This window comes from Lutjanus erythropterus, chromosome 13 (assembly GCF_056507025.1).
Source record: "Lutjanus erythropterus isolate fLutEry1 chromosome 13, fLutEry1.hap2, whole genome shotgun sequence".
NCBI lineage: Eukaryota > Metazoa > Chordata > Actinopteri > Lutjaniformes > Lutjanidae > Lutjanus > Lutjanus erythropterus.
Genome location: NC_139329.1, coordinates 32,750,093 through 32,772,099, shown reverse-complemented (window position 1 = coordinate 32,772,099; position 22,007 = coordinate 32,750,093). Strand labels below are relative to the sequence as shown.

Genomic DNA, 22,007 nt, shown 5'->3' with positions numbered 1-22,007 from the left:
AGATTTGACTGTTGCTGATGTAGGTCAACGAGCCTGAGGTGGAGAGTGGTTGGATATGAAGGATTTAGGTTTGTAATCACTTTCGCAATGTTTTCAGCTGCTACTCTACAATTTAAATGAAGTCTCCTTGTAACAGTATAGCCAACAACTGTAATCTTATGTAGAATAGTGGAAAGTAGTTTAATGCAGTTAAGTTTTATTTCAGCCTCAGCTTACTGCTTTCTTTGTGATTTGCCTGAATGGCCATTTGGTCATTATGGATCTTATCATCTGCTACCTAATGCACATGGGAGAAGTTAGCTTTCAGGGTTTTTTGACAGAAAGCCTTTCTAACACATGGTTAATGGTCTATTATAACCCAAACCATGATCCTTTCCTAAACTTAACCAAGTAGTTTTTGTTGCAAAACCTAACCAAATAGTTTTGATAACTAAACTGAACCAAACTGCATTAGAAAACTGAAAATACATGTATTTATATTTTAAACTGAAGATAATAAGTCAGCAATAAGCTTCACATTTGTAGTCTAATCCTGGTACTGTAAAACAAAAAAAAAATGTTGAGAAAATTCAGTTTCAAGACAACTGCCTTCACTAGATTTTTAACTTTTCAATCAAAGTCAAATTGTTGAGTTTTGCTGTCCTATAATCTTTCCCTTAAACCATTCACACACCACTACCTGCCCCTGCTGAGGTTTTTGTCACTTGTCACCCGACATCCTAGAGCCCTTTCTGGAAGAAAGCTAACCTCTCCCATGTGCCTCCCTGACCTTCCTTCTTCACCTTGACTGGTCCCACCTAGCTTTTTGTCCAATTATCTTTGGGTGCACTGTACATGACATGCTTGTGTGTTTGTGTGAGTAAAAGAGAGAGACATCAGAGAAAAAAAAATGTGAGGTTCCCTTCTTTTGTCTCACTCTCCTTTTGCCTTTTCTATTCTGTTCTTTTTGCTGCTGACGTTAGAACGACATTCTCTCCCATCACCTCCAAAGGAACCTCATGTATTTGGACAATCAGGTGGGGTAATGCATGGATGCATGGCCCTGTCTCCTCCTATCATGAACTGAACTCATTTAATGCTTTGCTATTATTATTATAATTATCAGTACTGTTTGCTGAAATATAGTTTTCCTAGCTAACCTCAGTAGCAGAGTCAGTAATTCGTTTAATGTTAATTTTTGTAGGCACAATTGTATAGCATGGATCAGCATTTTTAGCCTAGTTCCGTTTGCAGCACTCGTCCATAGGCCTCTTCATTCATTCATTAGCCTGAATATGTCCCTTAAACTCACTGTCAGCTATACTAACTGATATCACTCTATTCTGCACAGTTGGGAGACGTAGAAGCTTTATGTCTTTCATATACAGTGCACGTAGAGAGGCGTGTATCACATCTTTCATCTTCTGTTTTATTACACTGAAGTGCTTTGAGAGTTTGAGTAATTACAAAAGTGCAGCGTGTACTACACAGAGGCACAATAACACATCTCCAATAATGAATATAAGAAAGATAATTTCATACATCAGTGAGCTTGCTTCAGATTTGTGTAACCACTGAGAAATGTGTAATTTTGCTCTTCACATTGAAACTAAGGTGATGAAGCTTAAAGGGATAGTCCAGATTATGTGATGTTAGGGTTTTTGAGATACTTATTGATTGTTAGTGAATTAGCTACAGTAGTTGCATAGAAGGGCGCCAACATAGAAGCTAAGCAATGAACTGCTGTGGACCGGGTCAATAACAAAATGTATTTCAGCCTCTTAAAAAAGGTCCACCTAAAAAAATCTATATCAATTAAGTTTTACTTTTTATGTAAATATTTTTATTGCTTTACTTAGCTGTCAGATTGCCTTTTTCAAGGGAAACTGTTGTTATATGAGCCAAATATTGTTCTCTCCAAGCTAACCAAACTCCATCAGTTAAAACAGTAATTTTACCTCGCAGAATACAGGAGTTACTTGACTACTACTGCCTGGATCTGTTAGTTTTTTTTGTGTTATTGTGTGACTTTGGTAATTCTGAACTGTCCTTTTACGCCAAAGTCACACAAGAATACAAACAAACTGATCAGATCGATCGATCAAACAGATCGAGGCAGCAGCAGACGATCAACTTTGAGTTGCCCATGGAGTTTGGTTGATTTGGAGATAGATAGGAAAAAAAAAAAAAAAACTGTCCACAGCAGTTCATTGCTTAGCTTCTGTGCTGGTGCCACTCTCTGCCTCTACAAACTGAAGGTTGCTTAAACACTGACTCACTAAAAAACCCACTTCAGATAATCCGAACTACCTCTTTAACATTCACCATCTACTGCCACATACATCGCTACAATCACGCTTGCTATATTTGCATCATTATAACACATCAAAATTAAACAGGAGCTTTCCGACACTAATAAGTGAGCGTCTTAGAGTTTTGCACCACAGAGTCTTCCTGAATCTGTTTGAAAGCTTCTCTTATTGCTTCCCGTTGCTGTATCCGTCCCTGTCCACTCTGGATGTTTGTGTTTGAGAGAGAGCAAACGAGGTGTAACAACATTGTCGGTGTTGTCTCTGAAGTGAAGCACTGCTATAAACTGACTCTTGCTATATTGCTCCTCTCCACACTGGACTAGATGAAGGAAAATGACCCTTTAATCGTCATGACTCACACTTTGATTGAGAACTCTGCCCCAAGGCCTCAACTTTACCAGCAAGTAAGGCCAGCCAAAGGCTTTGCTCCGCCTCATCCTCACCAGTCGCTGTTGTTATTTTGGTCTGTCGTGCAATGCTCCTCCTCCGGTGTCCTCATGGCATCTTGAGACTGGTCTCCCTGTATCGTTTGTATCGCCAGCACCTCCTCATCCATTGCTTTTGACTGTTCTCCTCGTATTATGAGAAGTCATGCCAATTTGGGCATGACTTGTGAAAGAGTAGTATGGTGTGTATGCTTCACTGTTCGGTTAAATCCCTTCTTCACTTTCAGGTTTGTGTGTGTGGGGGGGGGCTGGATATAGTTTACTCTAGAGGTTTCCACGTGTTTAGAAAACACTCTAGCTAGCTGGGGCTGGGGATGTTCGAAATCAAAAGCTAAAACTGTGGTTGCACCCAGATAATTTAGGTACCACAACAGTCTTTTGTTTTGTCTGGTTAGCCCTAACCAGTGAAGGTTAGTGTGACTTTTCATCACCAAATTGTAGAAGGTGTTTCCTCTTATCAGCCAAACCACCTGGACCTGACAAAAAGACTCTAATTAGTGTGACTTAATTCTGTATCATCAGACATGTCATTTCTCAGTCCAGTGTATTACCAAGTACTATGTCTTTTTGTAGAACAAGAATTTAAGTACAATAAAGGTAGTATTACAGTATATATTTTTCTTTTAGCAGAGTACATGAATATTCAACTGTCCCAACACACCAAAATGTAATGTAATACTTAAATTTGGAGCAAACCAGTTGCTGTTTTATTGATTTGATGTTAGGATTTAGTGGTGTAAAGGCCTCATTGAGATAATCTATAGTGCATGGTCTAAAGTGCATGGGACAAGTGTATTTAGGGTGTGTCTAACTCCACCTTTGCAAGGTAAACAGCACATAATCTGGGCACAAAGTAAGGTGCAAGGTTCAAATGGGTTGTATTTAGTACGGCGGCAATGATTATCAATTATCAGTTAATTAATAATAATTAATTATTAATTAATTATTAATTAATTATTAATTAATTAATAATTAATTAATAATTTTTTATAATCAATTAAGTGCTTTGAATAATTTTCTGAGAGAAAAGTTAAAATTTTCTGATTTCAGCTACTTAAATGTGATTTATTTGGTTTATTTAGTCCTCTGTGTCAGTAAACTGAATATCTTTTATTTGTGAGGACGTCATCTTGAGCTTTGGGAAACACTGATTGACATTTTTCACCATTTTCTGACATTTTAAAACAAACAACTATTAGTCGATTAATCCAGAAAATAATCGACCGATTAATCAACTTTGAAAATAACTGTTATTTGCAGCCCTAGTACTTGGTCTCTTAATTAATCATGGGTGTGTAAAATGCTGGGTTTGGCAATTTGGAGAAGTGAATAGGGACGCTGAAGTTATGCTGCACTATGCGCCACTTTGCGCCAGGTGGAAGATAGAACCCTAAGTATAGTTAAGCATCAGCTGTGGAATAGACTCTATGCCTAATATGACCAGGGAGTCACATTGATGATGAAGATGATGACTCTAGGTAAAGTCTCTCTTTTCTTTTTATCTGTCTGCATTACTTCTCTCACTCCCCTTCTTGTCATTCTGCTGGTGGAAAGGATAAAGAGGGCCGGCCGGCTTGTGTGTGTGTGTGTGATGATGGCTATGACATCACTATGCCACTTTTGTGACTGCCTCTCGGGGTGTAAAAGTGTCGCTGAAGACTGCCCCCACCCTCACCCCTCCCAACCATTCACTGGCGCACCAGCCCAGCAACAGCTGCATTCCCACCTGTTCAGCCGCCAGAAGTCTGTCTCCCTCCTCCTCCTCCTTCTTCCCATGTCACTCGTAATCCACACCACACAACACCACAGAGCTGTGGGAGAGTCTGCATGTTCTGTGTGGAATGCCATGTGATTCTCAGGTCCCACCTGCTTTAACTGTACTGTGTGGTTCAACTGAAGAGAAAGGTGTGAAGAAAAGTATGTGTGAAAGAGTGCAGGTGTGAGTGTGGAATGTCGGTACTTAGTGGAGTCTAAAGATATTTGGACAGTGAGTCATGTTTTGTTGTTTTGGCTCTTCAGGCCAGCACTCTGGATATGAAATTAACAGGAGACTTAAGCCAATCACAGGTCGGTAAGATAGTTGATTGACGAGTCTCAATATCCGTGTCAGCATTTGATGACCTGGGAATGAGACTCCCAATCAACCGTCTTTGTCCAGACTCGCTTATTGCACTTTTAAACCTTAAAGAAGTTCAGGGCTGGCAGTGTACCAGGGGTCTGCTGATGTCTGTAGGTTGTAGACCAGCCAGTCATTGGCTGCAAAGGATTTCAAACCATCTATTAAGCAGGATTACATAATTCAAGTGTATGTTTTTCTGCAATATGAAAGTTGGCACTTTGACTTTTTAGTTCTTAGGTCATTTCATATCCAGTGTGACTACCAACATAAAACAACACAGAAATGTGTCACTGCCCTAATATTTGTGGACTGCACATGTATAGATTTAGAAGGGTGGGTGAATGATGACGCATTATGTGATGGATGGATTTTCTGGAAACACGGGATCCAATGCAGTTGAAATAATTTCCACAGTTTTAGCACTGAGGGTTTTTTTTTATCTTTAGATGAGTTGTATTAATAAAAGTGAAAGAAGGACGAGCTTTTCTTCTCTTGGTTTTGCAACTACATTAATGCACGTGTTGTGACATCAGCAGGTGTTTTAGTATAAACTAGTGAACACGTGACTGCATTACAGCCCGGCATTGAACTGCTGATGTCTGTTTTTTAGCCTGGATTAAAGTAACTAAACATCTGTTTATAATTGTTCTGTACTGTACAATAAGTGTTAAGGACATCTGTGGTTATGTCGTTATTCTTGGAATATCTTTAAGTAATATTGCACTAAACACAACACACACTCAGTTGACCGCTACCAGACAGGCAGAGTCCTTGGACCAATTAGCTGCAGGGCTTGTGCTGGAGAAAACACAGTTGGTGGACACAGCTTATGCGCTGACTCTAGAGTTTAGTAAGCAGGATTGTTTTACATGTCTTCCCCTCGCATTTCCAATAAAACCACTGCGCTGTGCTGATGGAGACAAACGACTGTGGGTGATGAAACACGAGGCACCAGAATCTGTGTTTAGGCTGGCTGCTCTCCCACTGTTGGTTTACTAACTTAGGTTGTCTCATTCAGGGAAATATGAGTTTCCACTCAAGGACAAATCCCGTGGCTCAGTGAGAGAGCCTTGTCATGACACTGCATTAGATCTCCAGATTCTGTGTATGTACATGTTCAATGTCTCTGTCTAATGTTCTGTCTTTCTTCCCAGTTGAGTCCAGAAGACTACAGGGAACACGCCTATACGTGCATGCCAGAAGAGGTGGACATTGATGTAAGTCCACCGTTGTACTCAAGCATGACATGATGCTGTATTTAATTATACATGATGGGTTAATACCCTTTCTCGTTTTCTCTTCAGACCAAACTGAGCAGGTTGTGCGAGCAGGATAAAGTGGTGAGGACGCAGGAGGAAAAACTTCAGCAGCTGTACAGAGAGAAGGTGACTTAACACTCTGCACATCAGTCATCGCAACTTTCTCTCACAGAAAACACAGTTTGAGATGTTTATAACGATGTTGGGGGAAAAAATAAACTAAAAAGAATAAACTGTTTACATTCTGTTTACATTCTAAAATAGCTTAAGTCTAGTTTGTAAGCATAAAACTGAAAAATGTAGAACAAACAAGCTCTTGTGTATCTGATGTAATGCGTAATTATAGCCTAGTTGCTCTCATCAACAGTATGCAAGAGTTGTCTTGCTTGAAAGGTTTACATGGTCATGTCATATTTAGCATATCTGACTGTCCACAGTCAGCAGATGTAATATTTGATCTGGTCACTGTGCAGTGTTGACATGCATACAGAGAAAAAAATATACTGCAGTGATATGCTGTGTTTGTCCACCATGTCTAACTCATCATGGGACTCGTTTTTGCAAACAGAGTCAATGGAGATTGCGTACACCAAACTTTTTATTTGTTTGATAAAATTAATAAATAAATTGTGAAAAGTAGCATAATTTGTCTCCCATTTAGATTTTTACATCCATGCCCGTAAAAACAAAAAGATAAAAGGTTGTCTAACTACTAACATTCAAATTAAGCTCTGAAATGAGTGGCTAAGAAACAGTTTTGCAAAACAATAGTTTTGCTTATTGATTAATGAAGTAATTGCTTAAATACTCAACAACAGCTGTTTCAAGTTCCTCCAATTTGAGTTTATGGAATGCTGAAAAAAACATAAGCAGTTTAAAAACTATATTTTGGGCTCCAGGAAAGGCTTGTGGGCATTTGATATTATTTTTATTTATTTATTTATATTGCAGACTAAAAAAAATCACTTAAAAAAGTTGGAGAGGCTTGAATAATCCATTAGGACTTTGCTGAAGTTACCTGATCTAAAAGGTCACGGTGACAAATTACCTACTCATGCCGTGTGTGTGCTTTATATGTTGCGTGTTCCTCCAGCACACCCTGGAGACGGCGCTGCTGTCAGCCAGCCAGGAGATAGAGATGGGCTCGGATAACCCTGCCACCATGCAGAGTGTCATCCAGCAGAGAGACTTACTGCAGAGCGGCCTTCTCAGCACCTGCAGAGAGCTCTCCAGAGTCACAGCTGTGAGTCATACAGTACATTCACATACAAACTCATGCTGGACTCTGATACTGACTTTATTTTTAAGGAATTCTAATAAGATTTTTTTTTTATAACATTGTCATTCACGAAGTGTGTCTCTCCCACACCAGGAGCTGGAGCGGTCGTGGAGAGACTATGACAAGCTGGAAGGAGATGTGACACTGGCTAAGAACAACCTGCTGGAGCAGCTTGAAGCGCTGGGAAGCCCTCAGGTAGAATAATTCTTGAGACTGAAGCTGTGCTGCTTTACTCTTTCAGAGCTTCTGCTGCCGAACACTGGCATGGTTTAATAGTCAAACTTTGGTTGGAGTACATGTACTGCAGAGCTTCAAAGACAGTTGAAAATGTGACAGATTACCTTGAACATCCTTTTGTAGACACTTTTTTTTTTACTTTGGGGAAAAAGTAAAGACGATTTCTGTGCTCCAGTGCCCTAAGCAGCACCGAGGAGGGAAGGAACTAAGAGATCAAAGCAACATAGTGAGTGATTGATGACTGTAGCGATGATAGAGCTGGTCTTAATTAAGTCTGCCTTTTATCTTGTCCTTCATCGCGGGAGAGGTGTAGAGACAGAGAGAACAGTTATTCCTGGTTGAGCCTGAGTCAGAGCCGATGCTAATTCAGAGTAGAGAAGTCAGAGGGCCAGCAGGGAGCCTGGACATCCTCTACTTAAGTGCCCTTCACTCACAGACAACTGTCATCAGTAAGGAGGAGATAATTAAGCTTCTGTTTCTCTTGCTCTTCTGCTCTTCCTTGTGTCCTGAACACAGAAGTTAAGTGTAACATTTGCAGGTAATGTTAGGTGCATTTTTTTATGTGTGTTTTCTGTGGACACCCAGACGGAGCCTCCCAGCCAGCAGCACGTCCGCATCCAGAAAGAACTTTGGAGGATTCAGGATGTGATGGAGGCGCTCAGTAAACATAAAGCCCAGAGGAACGCTGCTGATGGTGTGAACTCCTTCGGGACCATGAACTTCAGCAAGCACAGAAATGAGGTGAGGCACCGCTGACAGAGACGCCAGAGTATGCTTTGTCATACAGTTCTGCTAGATCATCTATGGCAATAGCTAGCTTGTTAGCTAGCTAGTTGGATGGCGTTTTGCCAACATTAGCTAATTTAGGATGTGACTACATATGTGTAGTTTACAGGTCCCCATAAACATCTTTTAAACATCTTCAAAATTAGCTTTTTCTTCCGGCATGCACAAGACTAGAACACAGAATATCAAAGTACAGGAAACAGGAAAGAAAGTTGGCCGAGGTTCTGTTGGGTACCGAGCTTACTCAACTGTTATTGGAGTACAGAGTAAAAAAGGGACTTAGGAAGGTTCAGTTAGGAATTAAAGCGATTAGTTGAGAAACAGAAAATGTATTGACAACGTCGTTTATCACCATGTGCTGATCCCAGCTTCTCAAATGTGAGAATTTGTTTCTGATATCTTTTTTTTATCTTTTGGTTTGGGACTGTTGATTGGACAAAACAGGCACTTTGAAGACGTCACCTTAAGGGAATTTTTCAATATTTTCTATAAACTGAAAAATTATTAAGCCATTAACTGGAAAAAACTAATGATTGCAGTCCTGCAGTATCTCATGTGTTTGTGTGGATGGTGACCAACTTGAGCTGAGTGCTCAAACTGCCAGCCCTACTCATGGACAGTATGAGTGGTGGTCTCTGATTGGATGTGTCAGTCACCGTGTAACAGCATGTGGAGCTTTCTCTCTGGCCACTCAGCTGGTAGGCAGAATTACTCTGTACCAGATGGTGGTTGCCCTGAGCATGCGTGGTGGCGCCATGTGTCACCTTGCTTTCTGTCCTATCATGCCCTATATAATCCCCAGGAGGAGGACTCGGTACCCCCACGGCCACCCTTACCCCAGTCCTACGAGCCCAACCCCCCCACCGTGCCCCCTCTGCCCTCTCATGCTGGTGTGCGCGCTTCATCCCTCCACAGGCCGGAAGACAGGAAGGCCAATCACAGGAATGGCACGCACAGCGTAAGCTCGTTGACCCGCTGACCTCGTGGTTGCCCCCGCCCTCAGATGTGTCATCACACGTCATTGCTTGCTGTGATGGTGTTCACTTTCATTTTGACGGACATCTCGTGTGTTTTGAGTTGTTTTTGTTGGAACAAATCCCTTTATTTATTTCCATCATCTTTATTTTTCAGTCAGTCGGATGAAGCCTCAATCGCACTTTTTTTTTCCTCTTTTTAAAATAATTTCCGTGTCTTCCTGTTTTGTGTGTTGAAAAGTGGTGATTTTGTTTTGTTGTGTTCTCTCCCTTTCAAATTAGACTATGTCTGAGTTTTAATGTGTCTGCCTGCTGCCTACATTTTCATTTGGCTGTAAAACTTCAAGCTGTATACATTTACACTTCAAGATTGCCGTGTCTGTCAAGCATCATTTTGTAGAAAATGGATGTTTGTTTGTCACTGTCTTTGAAGTCACTCTGTAAGAGAAAATGTAACAAGTTCGGAATCAAACTCTCCATAAATTAGAGCAGCTTTGTATGTGTGTTGAAATTATTCTGTCTTTATCGTCGACAGGGCCCAGACTACAGGCTGTATAAGAGTGAACCGGAGCTCACCACGGTGACAGAAGTGGATGAGAGTAATGGAGAGGACAGATCTGAACACCCGTCTGAACATTCTGGAAACAAAGGTACATTAGATCAGAACGATGCCGGGTAATATGAGGCCAGTCTCTGATAACTGTGCAGTGTTCCAATGGATTATTAGTTTTGTTGGCACTAACAAAAACTCAATAAATCACCCAATGAAATTATACTCTGTAGAACTGATAGTTGCCAGGGTTACCAAGGCATTTACACAGGCATCACTTTGACACAGAGGATAGATACGAGGTTTGGCTTTTCTACAAAGACTAGGTCACTGTATCGCAGTCAAGTAAATCTCATGGCAACCATTATTTGGCCTACAGTGGTTGGTTACCATGGATACAGTGGTATTTACACCTGCATTTGTCTGGATTTAATTTGCACTGTAAACCTCTGTGATAGCACCAGCCGTGACCAGAGGCAGTTTTATTTCTGTGTATCTGTAAGTCAGTCCATTCGTCCCATCTTCCTGAACACGATGCCTCAAGAACGCCTAAAGGGAATTTATTCATGTTTTGCACAGACATCCACTCAGACTCAAGGATGAACTTAGTAGATTTTGGTGGTCAGTGGTCACTGCGAAGTCGAGTTTCACAATGTCACATAAATATCTAGGATATGATTGAGGTAATGGCATTTTATATCCAAAAGGTCAAAGGTCACTTGCAATGTGACACCATCATGCAGAAATAGTCTGTAAGTGAAGGCAGCATCTTCCTCACTGAAAATTAGTCACTGGAATCATACATGTTAATATAGAGAGAACTTCCATTTTTTTGGATTTAAAATGCAAGTTGACTGGTCTGATTGGTGAAAGCAAACAACTTTGAGGTGGTAATTCTAGTTTACTAGGTTAAAATGTGTACCACTGCAGAAATAACCTAGTTATCCTGTTTACTCAGCTGTATTTAGATTTTATGCCACTGTACATTATCTGTGAAAAGGTGGTTTCGAATTTCCAAAAGAGCAAATTGGTCTAAAATTTGGTGAAACAGCTTGCACAGCATAATCCAGGTATTCTGAAACTGAATGATTACACCGTAGCTCCACACTTGTTCTGCACCACCACACAATCAATAATAGCAACCTGCAGATGCTGCCTGCACATGCTGTGGAAAACACTGTAATCGTTGATAGAGTGTCCTCGATGCCAGATTTCATATTCCCAGGGTTAAATTTGAAGGTCTCACTGATACACAGATGATTTATTCCACACGTGTAAGAAAATATGAATTGCCAAACTGATGGGATTACTCCAGTAGCTGTATTATTGACCATTCTCATACTGTTAAGTACAAGCTTATGATTAAGCTTATGTACTAATATGTCTTAAATTTGGATAATCCTCCATTAAGAATTTTCTGGTATGACACAACGGTACTGTATTTTTTACTCAGTTCCTGTAACATAGCTTTAATTTCCTAAAATACAGTATACTACTCAGTGATTTGCTGTTAATGTGTTGTATAAAAGCCAGTGCTCTCTTGTCTTTTCTGTCTGCCAGGGATGTCCTACCCAGTTGGCATTGTCCCACCCAGGACCAAATCTCCAGTGCCTGAGTCTTCCTCCATAGCTTCATATGTCACCTTAAGGAAGAGCAAGAAGCCTGACCCCAGGACGGTGAGCCCCTAAACTTTAGTCTTTACTGCTCTGGAGAAGAAGTGACGTCTAACAGTAACTATAAATTGTTCTTAGCATTTTTTAACCTTTATTGACAAATGGATGCTGCTCGGTATTTGCCATGAGCTGTTGGAACCTAAACTTTAAAATGTGAAAAGGGCAAAACTTTCTAGCACTTATTTTCCTATGTGAAAAACAAGACATCATTGTCTCTAAGCAGCAGAAAAACAGTGACAATAATTATAATGATTAACAAATGCTTTTTACACTTGTATTCTTTTCTTGTTATCTCATCATTGTGAGCCTTCTGTGGGCAGCGGCGAACTGGACACCACTTAGCTTTCCTTAATTGTGTTTACTTGCCTCTTAATTGGTTGTTTTGGTTATTAAGCTGTTGTTTGAAGGCGAACGTGTGGCAGGAGAGGCCACTCGTCACATGGTCAGAGTGTGACTCATGCTCTTAAAACCAGACTGTTGTAAAATAGATGCCAAACTTGGTTTACACAGTTTCCAGCCTCAAACACTATCAACTTAAATATGCTAACCATGTCATTAGCGCACCACACTGTTGGGTGTGTCCTGTTTTTTGTGCGTCTCTATGTGTTTGTGTTTGGAAAAAGAGATGGACATATATTATAAGTGAAGCTATGTGAACGTCATACTTTAGTCTTCCCTTTAGGCCATATTTCCCGCGGTTGTAAGAGAATGTGTCGCAGGCTTGTAGAGTTCAGTTTAGCCCCTTGGATACCAGCCTCTTGAACCATCTGGACAGTGGAGGCTGCGTCCTCGGGCTCTGGACTGAATCCAGATATCCCGGCCCCCTCCAGCGTGGCGCGAACCTGAAAGTGAACAACTTCTCCTCAGTTCACTTCACATCATCAGCCTCTCCTGCTCAGGCATTAACAAGCCCCAGCTCTCTCTGAGTGCACCCATGTGTGCCAGCAGGAGTGCACGCGCGTGTGTGTGTGTGTGTGTGTGTGTGTGTGTGTGTGTGTGTGTGTGTGTGTGTGTGTGTGTGTGTGTGTGTGTGTGTGTGTGTGTGTGTGTGTGTGTGTGTGTGTGTGTTCACAGCAGCCAGTCAGGTTGTTTCCACATGTGTTTGAACTTGTGCTCATTTGAGCTCTAAGTGAGTGAACATTAAAGAGCCATTTCACAGTCATTATTGTGGTTATTATGTCAATCTCAACTGTTTAAAGAAGCAAAACGTTTTTCCAGTGTGTGCAGTATTGCCAGAGAAGATGTGATTATTCTACTTGGTCAAATTTAGACTGTTTTCTACAATATGTAGTATTCACTAGCAGTGGGCGGTGCATTGCTGTTATGAGATCTGACCCAACCACACTGATATGCCATGTAGCATGGTGACACTTGTCTCCCAGCACTGAATATCAGACTGTGGTGCTACATTATTGTTAACTTATATCTATTGTGTGTGTTTGCTGTGTTTCTTTGTCCCTCTGTGGTTGTCGTCTCTGGCTAACAGGAGCGTCCGCGCAGCGCCGTGGAGCAGCAGCTGTGTGCTACAGAGAGCGGTCGGCCCAGGATGAGCGTGGAGGAGCAGCTGGAGAGGATCCGCCGCCACCAGCAGGGCGCCCTCAGGGAGAAAAAGAAAGGCCTCAGCATCCGGGGGAGCAGCCAGGAGAACACGCCCTCTCGCAGTCACTCATTCACTAAAGAAAACCATTTTCGCAGCGTGCAGGTATTGTGGTGACTCCTGCAGACACTGAGGCGGCACTCAAGTTCAGAGAAGGCTGAATTAAAATCTTGGAATCATTTATGTCTTGTTTTTTTTGTGTTTGTGTCTTTAGTCCCAAATGAGGCGCAGAGATGAGGTGATCAGCAGTGACATTCAGGAGCTGGAGGCCTCACTCAGGCAGCAGGAGGTGGTGAGGGAGCAGGAGACGCCTGCTGAGGAGATTGCTCGTCTGAAAGAAGCCTCGCAGGCTGACCACTTAAATGTGGACCGAGAGGTGAGGCACAGCAGTTGGCAGTCTCATCAGCTGCTGTCTTAGTCATCACACTGAGAGGGCTAATATTATCATGGGCAATTTATTTAGGATATGTTTACCAACAGCACATCACGTACTGGGGATTTGAGCCTTAATGCCACACCAGAAAATGTGCTTTTTAAAACTAAAGTGCCTCTATAAACAGACCATGGTGTTACTCTTCTCCAAACCTGCGATTTGTTTGACTTTTGAATCTATAATTCAATTCAATTTTTGATTGAAACATATTTTTCCACTGCACAGCATAGCAGTGACAGCCATGCAGAATCCTGACTTGTTGAGATCAACGGATCATTAGTTTTATGCTCAGACAACTGTCATTTATATTTTCCTCTTTAAAAAGAGGAAAAAGTGCAGCTGCATGCTACCAGTAAGCTTTACTATGTTGTTTTTGAAATGTTTTGTTTTTTTCTTGGATCCTGCTTTTGATTTTGATCCATTTTTGATTGAGCACATTTCGCTCGATCGTCGTAGAATTGAAATCTTGACACCCCTATAAACAGCTCTAATTGAATCTGTGGGCGAAGGACAAGAATTTGAGATCTTAAGCATTCTAGTTTCCGTTTGTAGACCAAGTAGTGCTGTCCACTTATATTTGAGCAAGCCTTGGTTGCATGGAGCTAAACGGTCCATGTGGAGAGCAAAAGGGGCAGAACAAATTGGCCAAAATTTTGAAACCCATCATTTATGGTCTGATGACGATGTAGCTTAAAAAAAGATGCATTCATATGCAGATATCTGTTTATAGAGATTACCCTCCAACTCCATTCTCGTGTCTTAAATCGCTAATTGGACTGTAAACAATGGCTGGCACATGGAAGAGGAAGCCCCGGCCCGGATATCCGCCGTTTACACTGGAAGCCCCAAAATATTGGCCATTGTCCCCAGAGGCTTAATCATCATCAGATGATGGCTGATGGGTTCTGAGACTGAACTATATGAGGAACCATGGCTCTGTGGAACACAGTGTGTTTGACATTAAATTTCACAAACAAAACAACTCTTAAAAATATTAATGAATGAATAATGTTCACTCATACTGCAGTCGCTGCAATACCATATTTACAGAGCTTCCTTAGAAATTAATGACTTTGCTATTCATTTTTTTGGAAACCAATCTAAAGTTGCAAAGCTGCTGCCCAGATTTTTTCGCACTCCAAACTGAGCATGACAGAACGAGCCCAAAATATTTTTGTACTGTCTGTAAGCCTTGCACTTGATTCTGAGATGTTTGTTGTTGTTGTTTTTAGAGGAGTTCATGGCCTTTCTCTGGATTACATCAATGAACTCCTCACAGTTTATGTTCCCAACTGATAGCTGCGCTCTGCAGAATGTCTCACATTTAGTGTTTCTCGCTCCGGGACAAAGCCTTTGGTGATGCTCCATTTAGCTCTTACGCACCCAAAATGTGGAACAGCCTCCCTGTACTGTAGATAATGATGAGCATCTTTTATTTGTTCATTTGTCTTTCTGATTTAGATCTGCATATTTTTGTTGTTGACACTTTTAGCTTATGTCTGTTCTGCACATACTGTAGTATTCCATTCATTAGTGTGAAGGGTTTTCTTTCTGTTCCTTCAGCTTTCTGTGCCTGACAAAGTGCTGATTCCTGAGCGTTACGTGGAGTCAGACCCCGAGGAGGCTCTGAGCCCTGAGCAGGAGGCTGATAAGCAGAGAAAAGTTGATCGCATCAAAGCCCTCATAGCCAAAAACAGGTAAACGCACCTTTGTGATTAGTCTGTACCAGTTACTTTTTATCAGCGAGGACAGCTCAGACCCTTGATGTCAGCGAGGATGCTGCGGTGAAAGGGTTATCTTTGCAAGCAGGGGCTGATATTTCCCAGCAGATGTCATGCATGAAATTCTTTGTAGTAGTGATGGATAAGTCTGGGGTCATAGCAGGACATCACCATATATGGCCTCCCATGCAGATGAATGCTTTAGATGTGCAGAAGCATCCTTGCTCTCATCTCCTCGCCACTGTGACATTTTAGTCTAAATGTCATCCCTCTTGAATTGATTTAAAAGAGATAGCTTGTCTGTCCTGAGGTAATTCTGTTTATTCTGAAACTATGTTTCTAATTAACACCGAATAATGCAGATTACATAGCTTATTTTCTATACGTTTGTGTGCCCCAGCATGCAGAATGTGCTGCCTAGTATGGCTCTGAGCCCAGAGGAGGAGACTGAAGAGGAGGCTACCATACAGGAGAAAGAGAAGATGATTAATATCTCCTACGAGCTGGCAGCAGAGGCCTCCAAACGCAGCAAGCTGGTAGCAGGTATGTCTCTAGAGAGAAGAGGGAGGAGGTTGTTCTTAAAGTTCACTACTTCTTTTATTGTGGTTTATCAAACTGCAGCTGCATGCATTGTGTTTCTGTTCAGTCATTTATCACTGTAGTCTCAGTAGTTTCTTCGTTAATTTCATCGACTTCGGTCATTATCTTTTTTTTGTGTTGTTTGGCTGTTTAGTCATTAGCCGCTGATGTGATTTGTTTTTGTTATTTTGTGTGTTTGCCTGGTGTTTGTTCAACATCTTGTTCTGTTTCATTGCAGTGAAAAGCGTGTCATCCTCTTCCCCACCCCTTCCACAGTCTCCTAACACACCCCCTCAACTCACTGATGGGTCTCACTTCATGTGTGTGTAGTAGCACCAGTAAGGGCCTTCATCCACATGATTTGTCTATACTCACTATAAGTTTAAATGTTGCAATTAATGTCTCTGATGAGAAGAAGCACGTCAGAATGAAGGGATTGATGAAAAGTTGCGTAAAAGTACGGGGAGGGGAAATAGTTGTCATGTGTTTGCATGTATTCTGTGTCACTCTGGACCAGTGGTTCCCAACCTTTTTTCCCTCGAGGGAGGCCCCATTTCTATTATTTAGTAAACTGACAACCTCTGACTAAGTGACACTTTTTATGGATATTCCATATTTCATTCAGTAAATAATGGTAACAGTACAGAACAACAGATAAACTGCACAATTAACCCAAATTGTCTTGGCCAGGTCTCTCTTGACAAACAAGATGTCAATCTGAAGGGTTAAATAAAGCTTAAATTAAAAAATAATCATAAACATTGAGTGCCTGCAGGAAGGTTGTGTCAAATAATCAACTTGAAAGAATTTTGAGCAGATTTTAACCTGTGAATAATGCATCACAGCATTTTAGAAACTTTTAATGCAAGTCTCTGTCTGTATGAGGTATTTTTAAATTTTTAATAATAATTTCATACATACTTAATAGGCTTCTTTTTTGGCAAACTTGACTAGTTTAGTTCTTATCTCTGGCACTTGGCCCATGGCCATAGTTCTATTAGCTCTTTGGTTGTTTAAAAAGTTCTCAGAAAAGTTTTCTTGCACCCAATAATGTCAACCCCACCCCCCTTGGCTTTGGTGACCCCTAGTGGGGGTTGGGACCTCCAGGTTGGGAACCAGTGTTCTAGACACCTTTATTTTCTCATATTGTGGTATTTTTGTGTTCTCTGTAGTCACATGACAACTCACTGTTGCTGTTGTGTAACGATAAAACTCAAATGGCCAGTATACACTCAGTGACCACTTTATTATGTTCACCTGTACAATCTGATGCAGTTTATAAAACAGCAATTTTAAAAAGTTTAAAATGTTTAGTTTTTGTTGACATTTATAGAATTAAAATCAATCATATGTTTGTTAGTGATGTCATAGTTAAAAGTTGTGACATTATTGAGAGGATTATTGATTATATATTCAGGTATTTTTTTGTCCTTCCCAGTTACATACATGTAAACTTTCGAAACAGTCAAAATGGGATGTACGGTGCAAACTTCTTAGAAAAATAACAATAATAACAACAAACAACAACAATAAACAAAAAAAAACTACCCAGAGGGCAGACACTTGTTCATTAGGCCTTTTACCATGGCGAACGAAGGCCATGGTAGTTACATATATCTAGTGATGCACTCGGACACATCAGGCGATGTGTCCAGAAGTGAACAGATGTGCCTGTGTCTGAGAGACACTGGTCCATGGCTTGTCCCTCCAGATCCACAGTATTCTTGAAGCTTTCCTCCGCTGCCTCTGAAGCTCTGCTGATTGCTTTTCTTTTATGTGCACCAGTGATGCCTTGGATGCCTGTGCGCAGTGATTTTCATGCAGAGCCCATAACCCCCATTTCCAGAGGTATGCATTCTGCACGTAACCCCTGTCTGCACATCCACATACTTCCCCTTTTTCCTCTCGCTGGCCTCCTCCCTCCACTGCTCCCAGGGCACTGTAAGCTCCAGCTTGACCACCTGCCTAGATATTTCAGAAACCAGCACGATGTCTGGTGTAAGACCATGATGCCTCCACGAAATCTGAGTTGCTTTCCCAGGTCCACCTTCATCTGCCAGTCATGTGCTTTTCCAAGGAGGCCCGCCAGGCTTTCGGTTGGGGATTTGTTCTCCCGCTCTCACAAATGTAATTCCGCATCTTGGTGGGCGGAGGACCAGGAGTCTGGTCGACGGTACTGCAGATGGACTGACTTGGTAGTGGTGCTGGCGATAGCAACCCTCCCCTGGTGCTTTAGGGCATCTGCTGAGGATGTGCTCTAGTGTTGCTCTTTCTTTCCAAACGGGGCATGATGGTGTTTCAGCCTTGACTCAAAAAAAGAGGTTAGATGTGCTGGGCAGAAGACCAGACATGGACTGGATTAGAAATTTGATCCAGACGGATTCAGCCTTTCACAATGCGAACCAAAAGATGTTGCAGTCCAGCGAGGCAAAATGCTAGAAAAACCCCAATCCCACCACTAACAACAACCCCAGTGTTAGAACAGATTATTTAATTAACTCCTCTATGATGGTGTCAACCATGTATAAAAATGGACAACATGACAGCTCTCCTAAAGTGAAGCCAGAACATCTCAAACACCACCTGGTGGCTGGTGACAGTACAGCTCATAAATCCTGCCCCCTCGGTTTCAGCAGAAAGGACATGGGCCAAACTAAAACAAAAATACACATCAAATCACTTTTTTTAACATGGTTTCTGTCATTTTAGGTAGTTCTCATCACACTGCCGTATGATCACATTTTCATTTTAGGAGAAGTTTGGTTCTAATTAGTTTACTTGATGCTATAAAAAGCGGGTTTCACAACATGACTGACAGCTGAACCCTGCTCAGTACTGCGGTTCCAACACTGATCACTGCAGCACAGACTCTGGCTCCAAAAGACGTCAGCAGCACAAGATGCAGCGCTCATATCTGCGATATTTTGGTTTCATTTTTTGTACTTTATTTATGTCGGTGGTGTCAACAAAAACTGAAGTTATAGGCATCATAAAAGTAGACAAGTATGCCCAATAAAATGGTCACAGAGTGTATAATAGAACAGGGAAAATCTTGGGTATGCATTCTCTAGTATTATTTTTGGAGCATACTGTAATTCGACCTTCACCCTCATTATAAACTCTGCGCTTCTGTTTCTGCAGCACAGGCTCTGGCCTCAGTGAAAACCTACACATGAAGGAGACGGCAGCGAAGGTATGAAGATGCCTCAGAAGACTTCCTCCAGGGACATCAGCACAAGGCCTCGGCCTACAGAGAGACAAACTGCCCACTTCGTACTCTGGGGTCTTAACCTCTGACTTCTGTATGCTCACTGTGACGTCTTAAGCTCCTATGCCACCATCAACAGTTTTTCTGTGTGACATTTCTCTGTTCATACTATTGTTGTTGCAGTTCAATTTTCAGTTTTTACACAGCTTTTAAGGTCATTTTTTTTATTATTTATATGGTTTTATTAGGTTGTTCTTTGAATATGAGCCAACATCTATCTGTATATATACATACAGTATATGAGGCTAATAGACTGAGTTCCGTTGTGGGCCACGCCACATTTTTCATTCATGTTTCTCCACCCGTGCAAAAAAGGGTTCAAGAACAAGTTTTCACATGATTTTAGTTCAGTTAAGTCTTTTATATGTCACTCAATATATTTTTCAGACATTGGTCATCAGCTAACATTCATATTTATCAAACATCGTTCATCAGCTAACCATTCATATTTATCGACTTATTGTAAAGAACATTTGTCAATGCGAAAGATGAGTATATAAGAGATCCCTCCATTATAATGAAAGGAGGGGCCACTTTATTGCTGCAGACTAAGATTATTTGTAATTTCTGGGTTGTAATTATTTAAAAATGGGATCTTCTGTGGTCCTTGTCGCATTGTTGCCGACACATATGTGAATGTTCTGGCTTTAGTCACTCTATACTGTCTTTTTTTTTTTTAATTGCTGAGAGATATATTTAAACTGAGAGAAGGAAGGAAAAAGTCAGAGTTTGGATCTATTTTATGACACGTTGATTTGAAGTCTTGGAACTAAAAAAAAAAAAAAAAGAAAAGGAAAGATTAGCACATGTAAAAAGCAATAAAAATAAAATGTTTGTGGATCCAGGATTATTTTTTGTGTGTGTACAAAGTGTAATTATCAGAGGTTTACTGTGTATATAATGTACATGGTACAGCAGGATGGGAGGATGTATCCAACATATGGTTACATACTAGATTTGATTTGCAAATGTTCATATTCCATCTGTTTTATACCATGTTAAATAAATGTTGCAGTTCTTAACAAACGGTTTCAGTGTTTTTCCTTTTAACCACACTTTTAGCCAGCTGTTAGCCAGCTGTGGTGGACAATAAAGCCATACCATGAACCGTACCATGTACAAGCCAACCTACTTGCTGGACTAATCATTTTAATTATCAGCAGAATCAGAAATAATCAAATGTAAAGTGGGTCATTTGTCGGGTTCAGATAGAGGTGATGTGGGATGATCTCATTTGGTCATTCTGGTTTGACTGACTGCCATTTTAAAGATAAAACTATGACTCCCTCTTGTGGTCAAGCTGCAGCATTGGTGATCTCTTGCTGTAAGTTTGTACATTTATATTGGAGACTTCATCTTTCCAAGACTTTAGATTCACAGGCCCCAAATTGGATGATGTATATATTTCTGTCACCTGCATGTTTTTATTCTGTGTGAACCACATTGTTTTGTGACAGACAATTTTTTTCTGATTCTCTGACTCCAGTTTAGATTCAAGAGTCAAGGTGTTTGTAGTCACATCAGATATGCAAATAGAATTGTGAAAATAATAATTAAAAAATAAATAAATAAAATGTGCACTTATGACATACAATAAGAAAATAAAATATTGTGTAAGAAGACATATAATTATAGAAAAAAAATGACAACATATTCTGGGTCAACTTCCTGAAATGTTTTAATATGCTACACAACAAAACCAGGAGGATAAATTATTCACATCTCCAAAGTATTGGGTCTAACCTCATGACAGCTGAGTTGATGCCAGGATTTAACCGCTTTAAATTAATTTAGGTTTTCAAGCCTCAGGCCAGTGGTTCACTTTTCCCAGTTACTAATCCAGCAATTTATGTAGCTAAACTTGTAGCAGATTATTTATTTATCTTTAAAAAAGTAATAATAAAATGTAGTATTAGTATAAAGTATTACCTCTAAAAAATATATAAAATAAAATGGGTACTGCTATCTAAGAAGGCAACCCCTTCATACAGGAATTATCAATAATAATTAATAATAAGTTGTAAAGAATTATTTTAATAATGGTTTATAAATAATTTGTCAGTGCCCTGTATTTTTGCTTGTTCTGTGGCTGGTTCTTATCTGTCTGGCAAAATAAATATTGATAAACAATTGAATTCTTGTAGATTTAACAGTTTGACCAGCCATCAAGTCTAGAGTTAATAATTATAAAAAAGACATTAATAAATAATCAGCTTTGGTCCAGATACATTAGTTCACAGGATTTTCCAGAGGGTAAGTGATCGAGCACAGTGTTTACCTGATGAACTACATTTGTACAAAATATCCTGTAAATCACAAGTGTCAGAAGTGTCAACCTGGAGGAGGATGAACACCACTTAAGGAAACTTTTCACGACCTGGCAACCCAAAAGTTTTTAATTAATGGCTTATGACTTGGAAACATTTTCAAAATGCATAATTTTAGGAATAGTTGCTGTAGTAATTATACATTAAAACTGTAATTATAATGCAGATATGTGCTGTTTTTTCTTGAAAACCTACGCAAGTTGCATAAAGATTTTATTAGACAATAATATGCACTGCTGTAACAGAAATATGAAGTACTGCATTTTGAATGTGTTCCTTTTCTCTTCTTTTGTTAATGTGTTTAATTTTAATGCAGCTTCTTTCTCTGCATAAATATAATAAAGTATAGTGAAACGTGAGCCTATAGTAAACACTCACTGGCCCACTTAAAGGAAGCTGTGTGAACACATGGAAAGTTTAAATACCAACGTCAGAGTTTCTTCTCCTCGTGCCGCCCTCGACCAATCA

The 22,007-nt window shown here is 40.4% G+C and overlaps 1 protein-coding gene across 9 annotated transcripts in view; it reads left to right on the top strand.

Moving 5' to 3' along the window:
- Nucleotides 1-20,238, top strand: part of LOC146316907 (pleckstrin homology domain-containing family A member 5-like) — a 105,577-nt gene extending 85,339 nt beyond the window's left edge. For 5 of the 9 annotated variants that reach the window (XM_084733304.1, XM_084733306.1, XM_084733311.1 and 2 more), the window contains 15 exons: nt 963-1,016; nt 6,011-6,073; nt 6,161-6,241; nt 7,209-7,358; nt 7,488-7,589; nt 8,217-8,372; nt 9,220-9,375; nt 9,927-10,041; nt 11,502-11,617; nt 13,101-13,316; nt 13,426-13,587; nt 15,208-15,341; nt 15,766-15,908; nt 16,183-16,282; nt 19,086-20,238. In XM_084733304.1, the coding sequence (XP_084589430.1) occupies nt 963-1,016; nt 6,011-6,073; nt 6,161-6,241; nt 7,209-7,358; nt 7,488-7,589; nt 8,217-8,372; nt 9,220-9,375; nt 9,927-10,041; nt 11,502-11,617; nt 13,101-13,316; nt 13,426-13,587; nt 15,208-15,341; nt 15,766-15,908; nt 16,183-16,274 (1,740 nt within the window). In that variant the 3' untranslated portion in view covers nt 16,275-16,282; nt 19,086-20,238. The remainder of the gene's footprint in view (nt 1-962; nt 1,017-6,010; nt 6,074-6,160; nt 6,242-7,208; nt 7,359-7,487; nt 7,590-8,216; nt 8,373-9,219; nt 9,376-9,926; nt 10,042-11,501; nt 11,618-13,100; nt 13,317-13,425; nt 13,588-15,207; nt 15,342-15,765; nt 15,909-16,182; nt 16,283-19,085) is intronic. The other 4 variants (XM_084733305.1, XM_084733308.1, XM_084733307.1 and 1 more) reach the window with 4 other exon arrangements.
- The last annotated feature ends 1,769 nt before the right edge of the window (nt 20,239-22,007 follow it).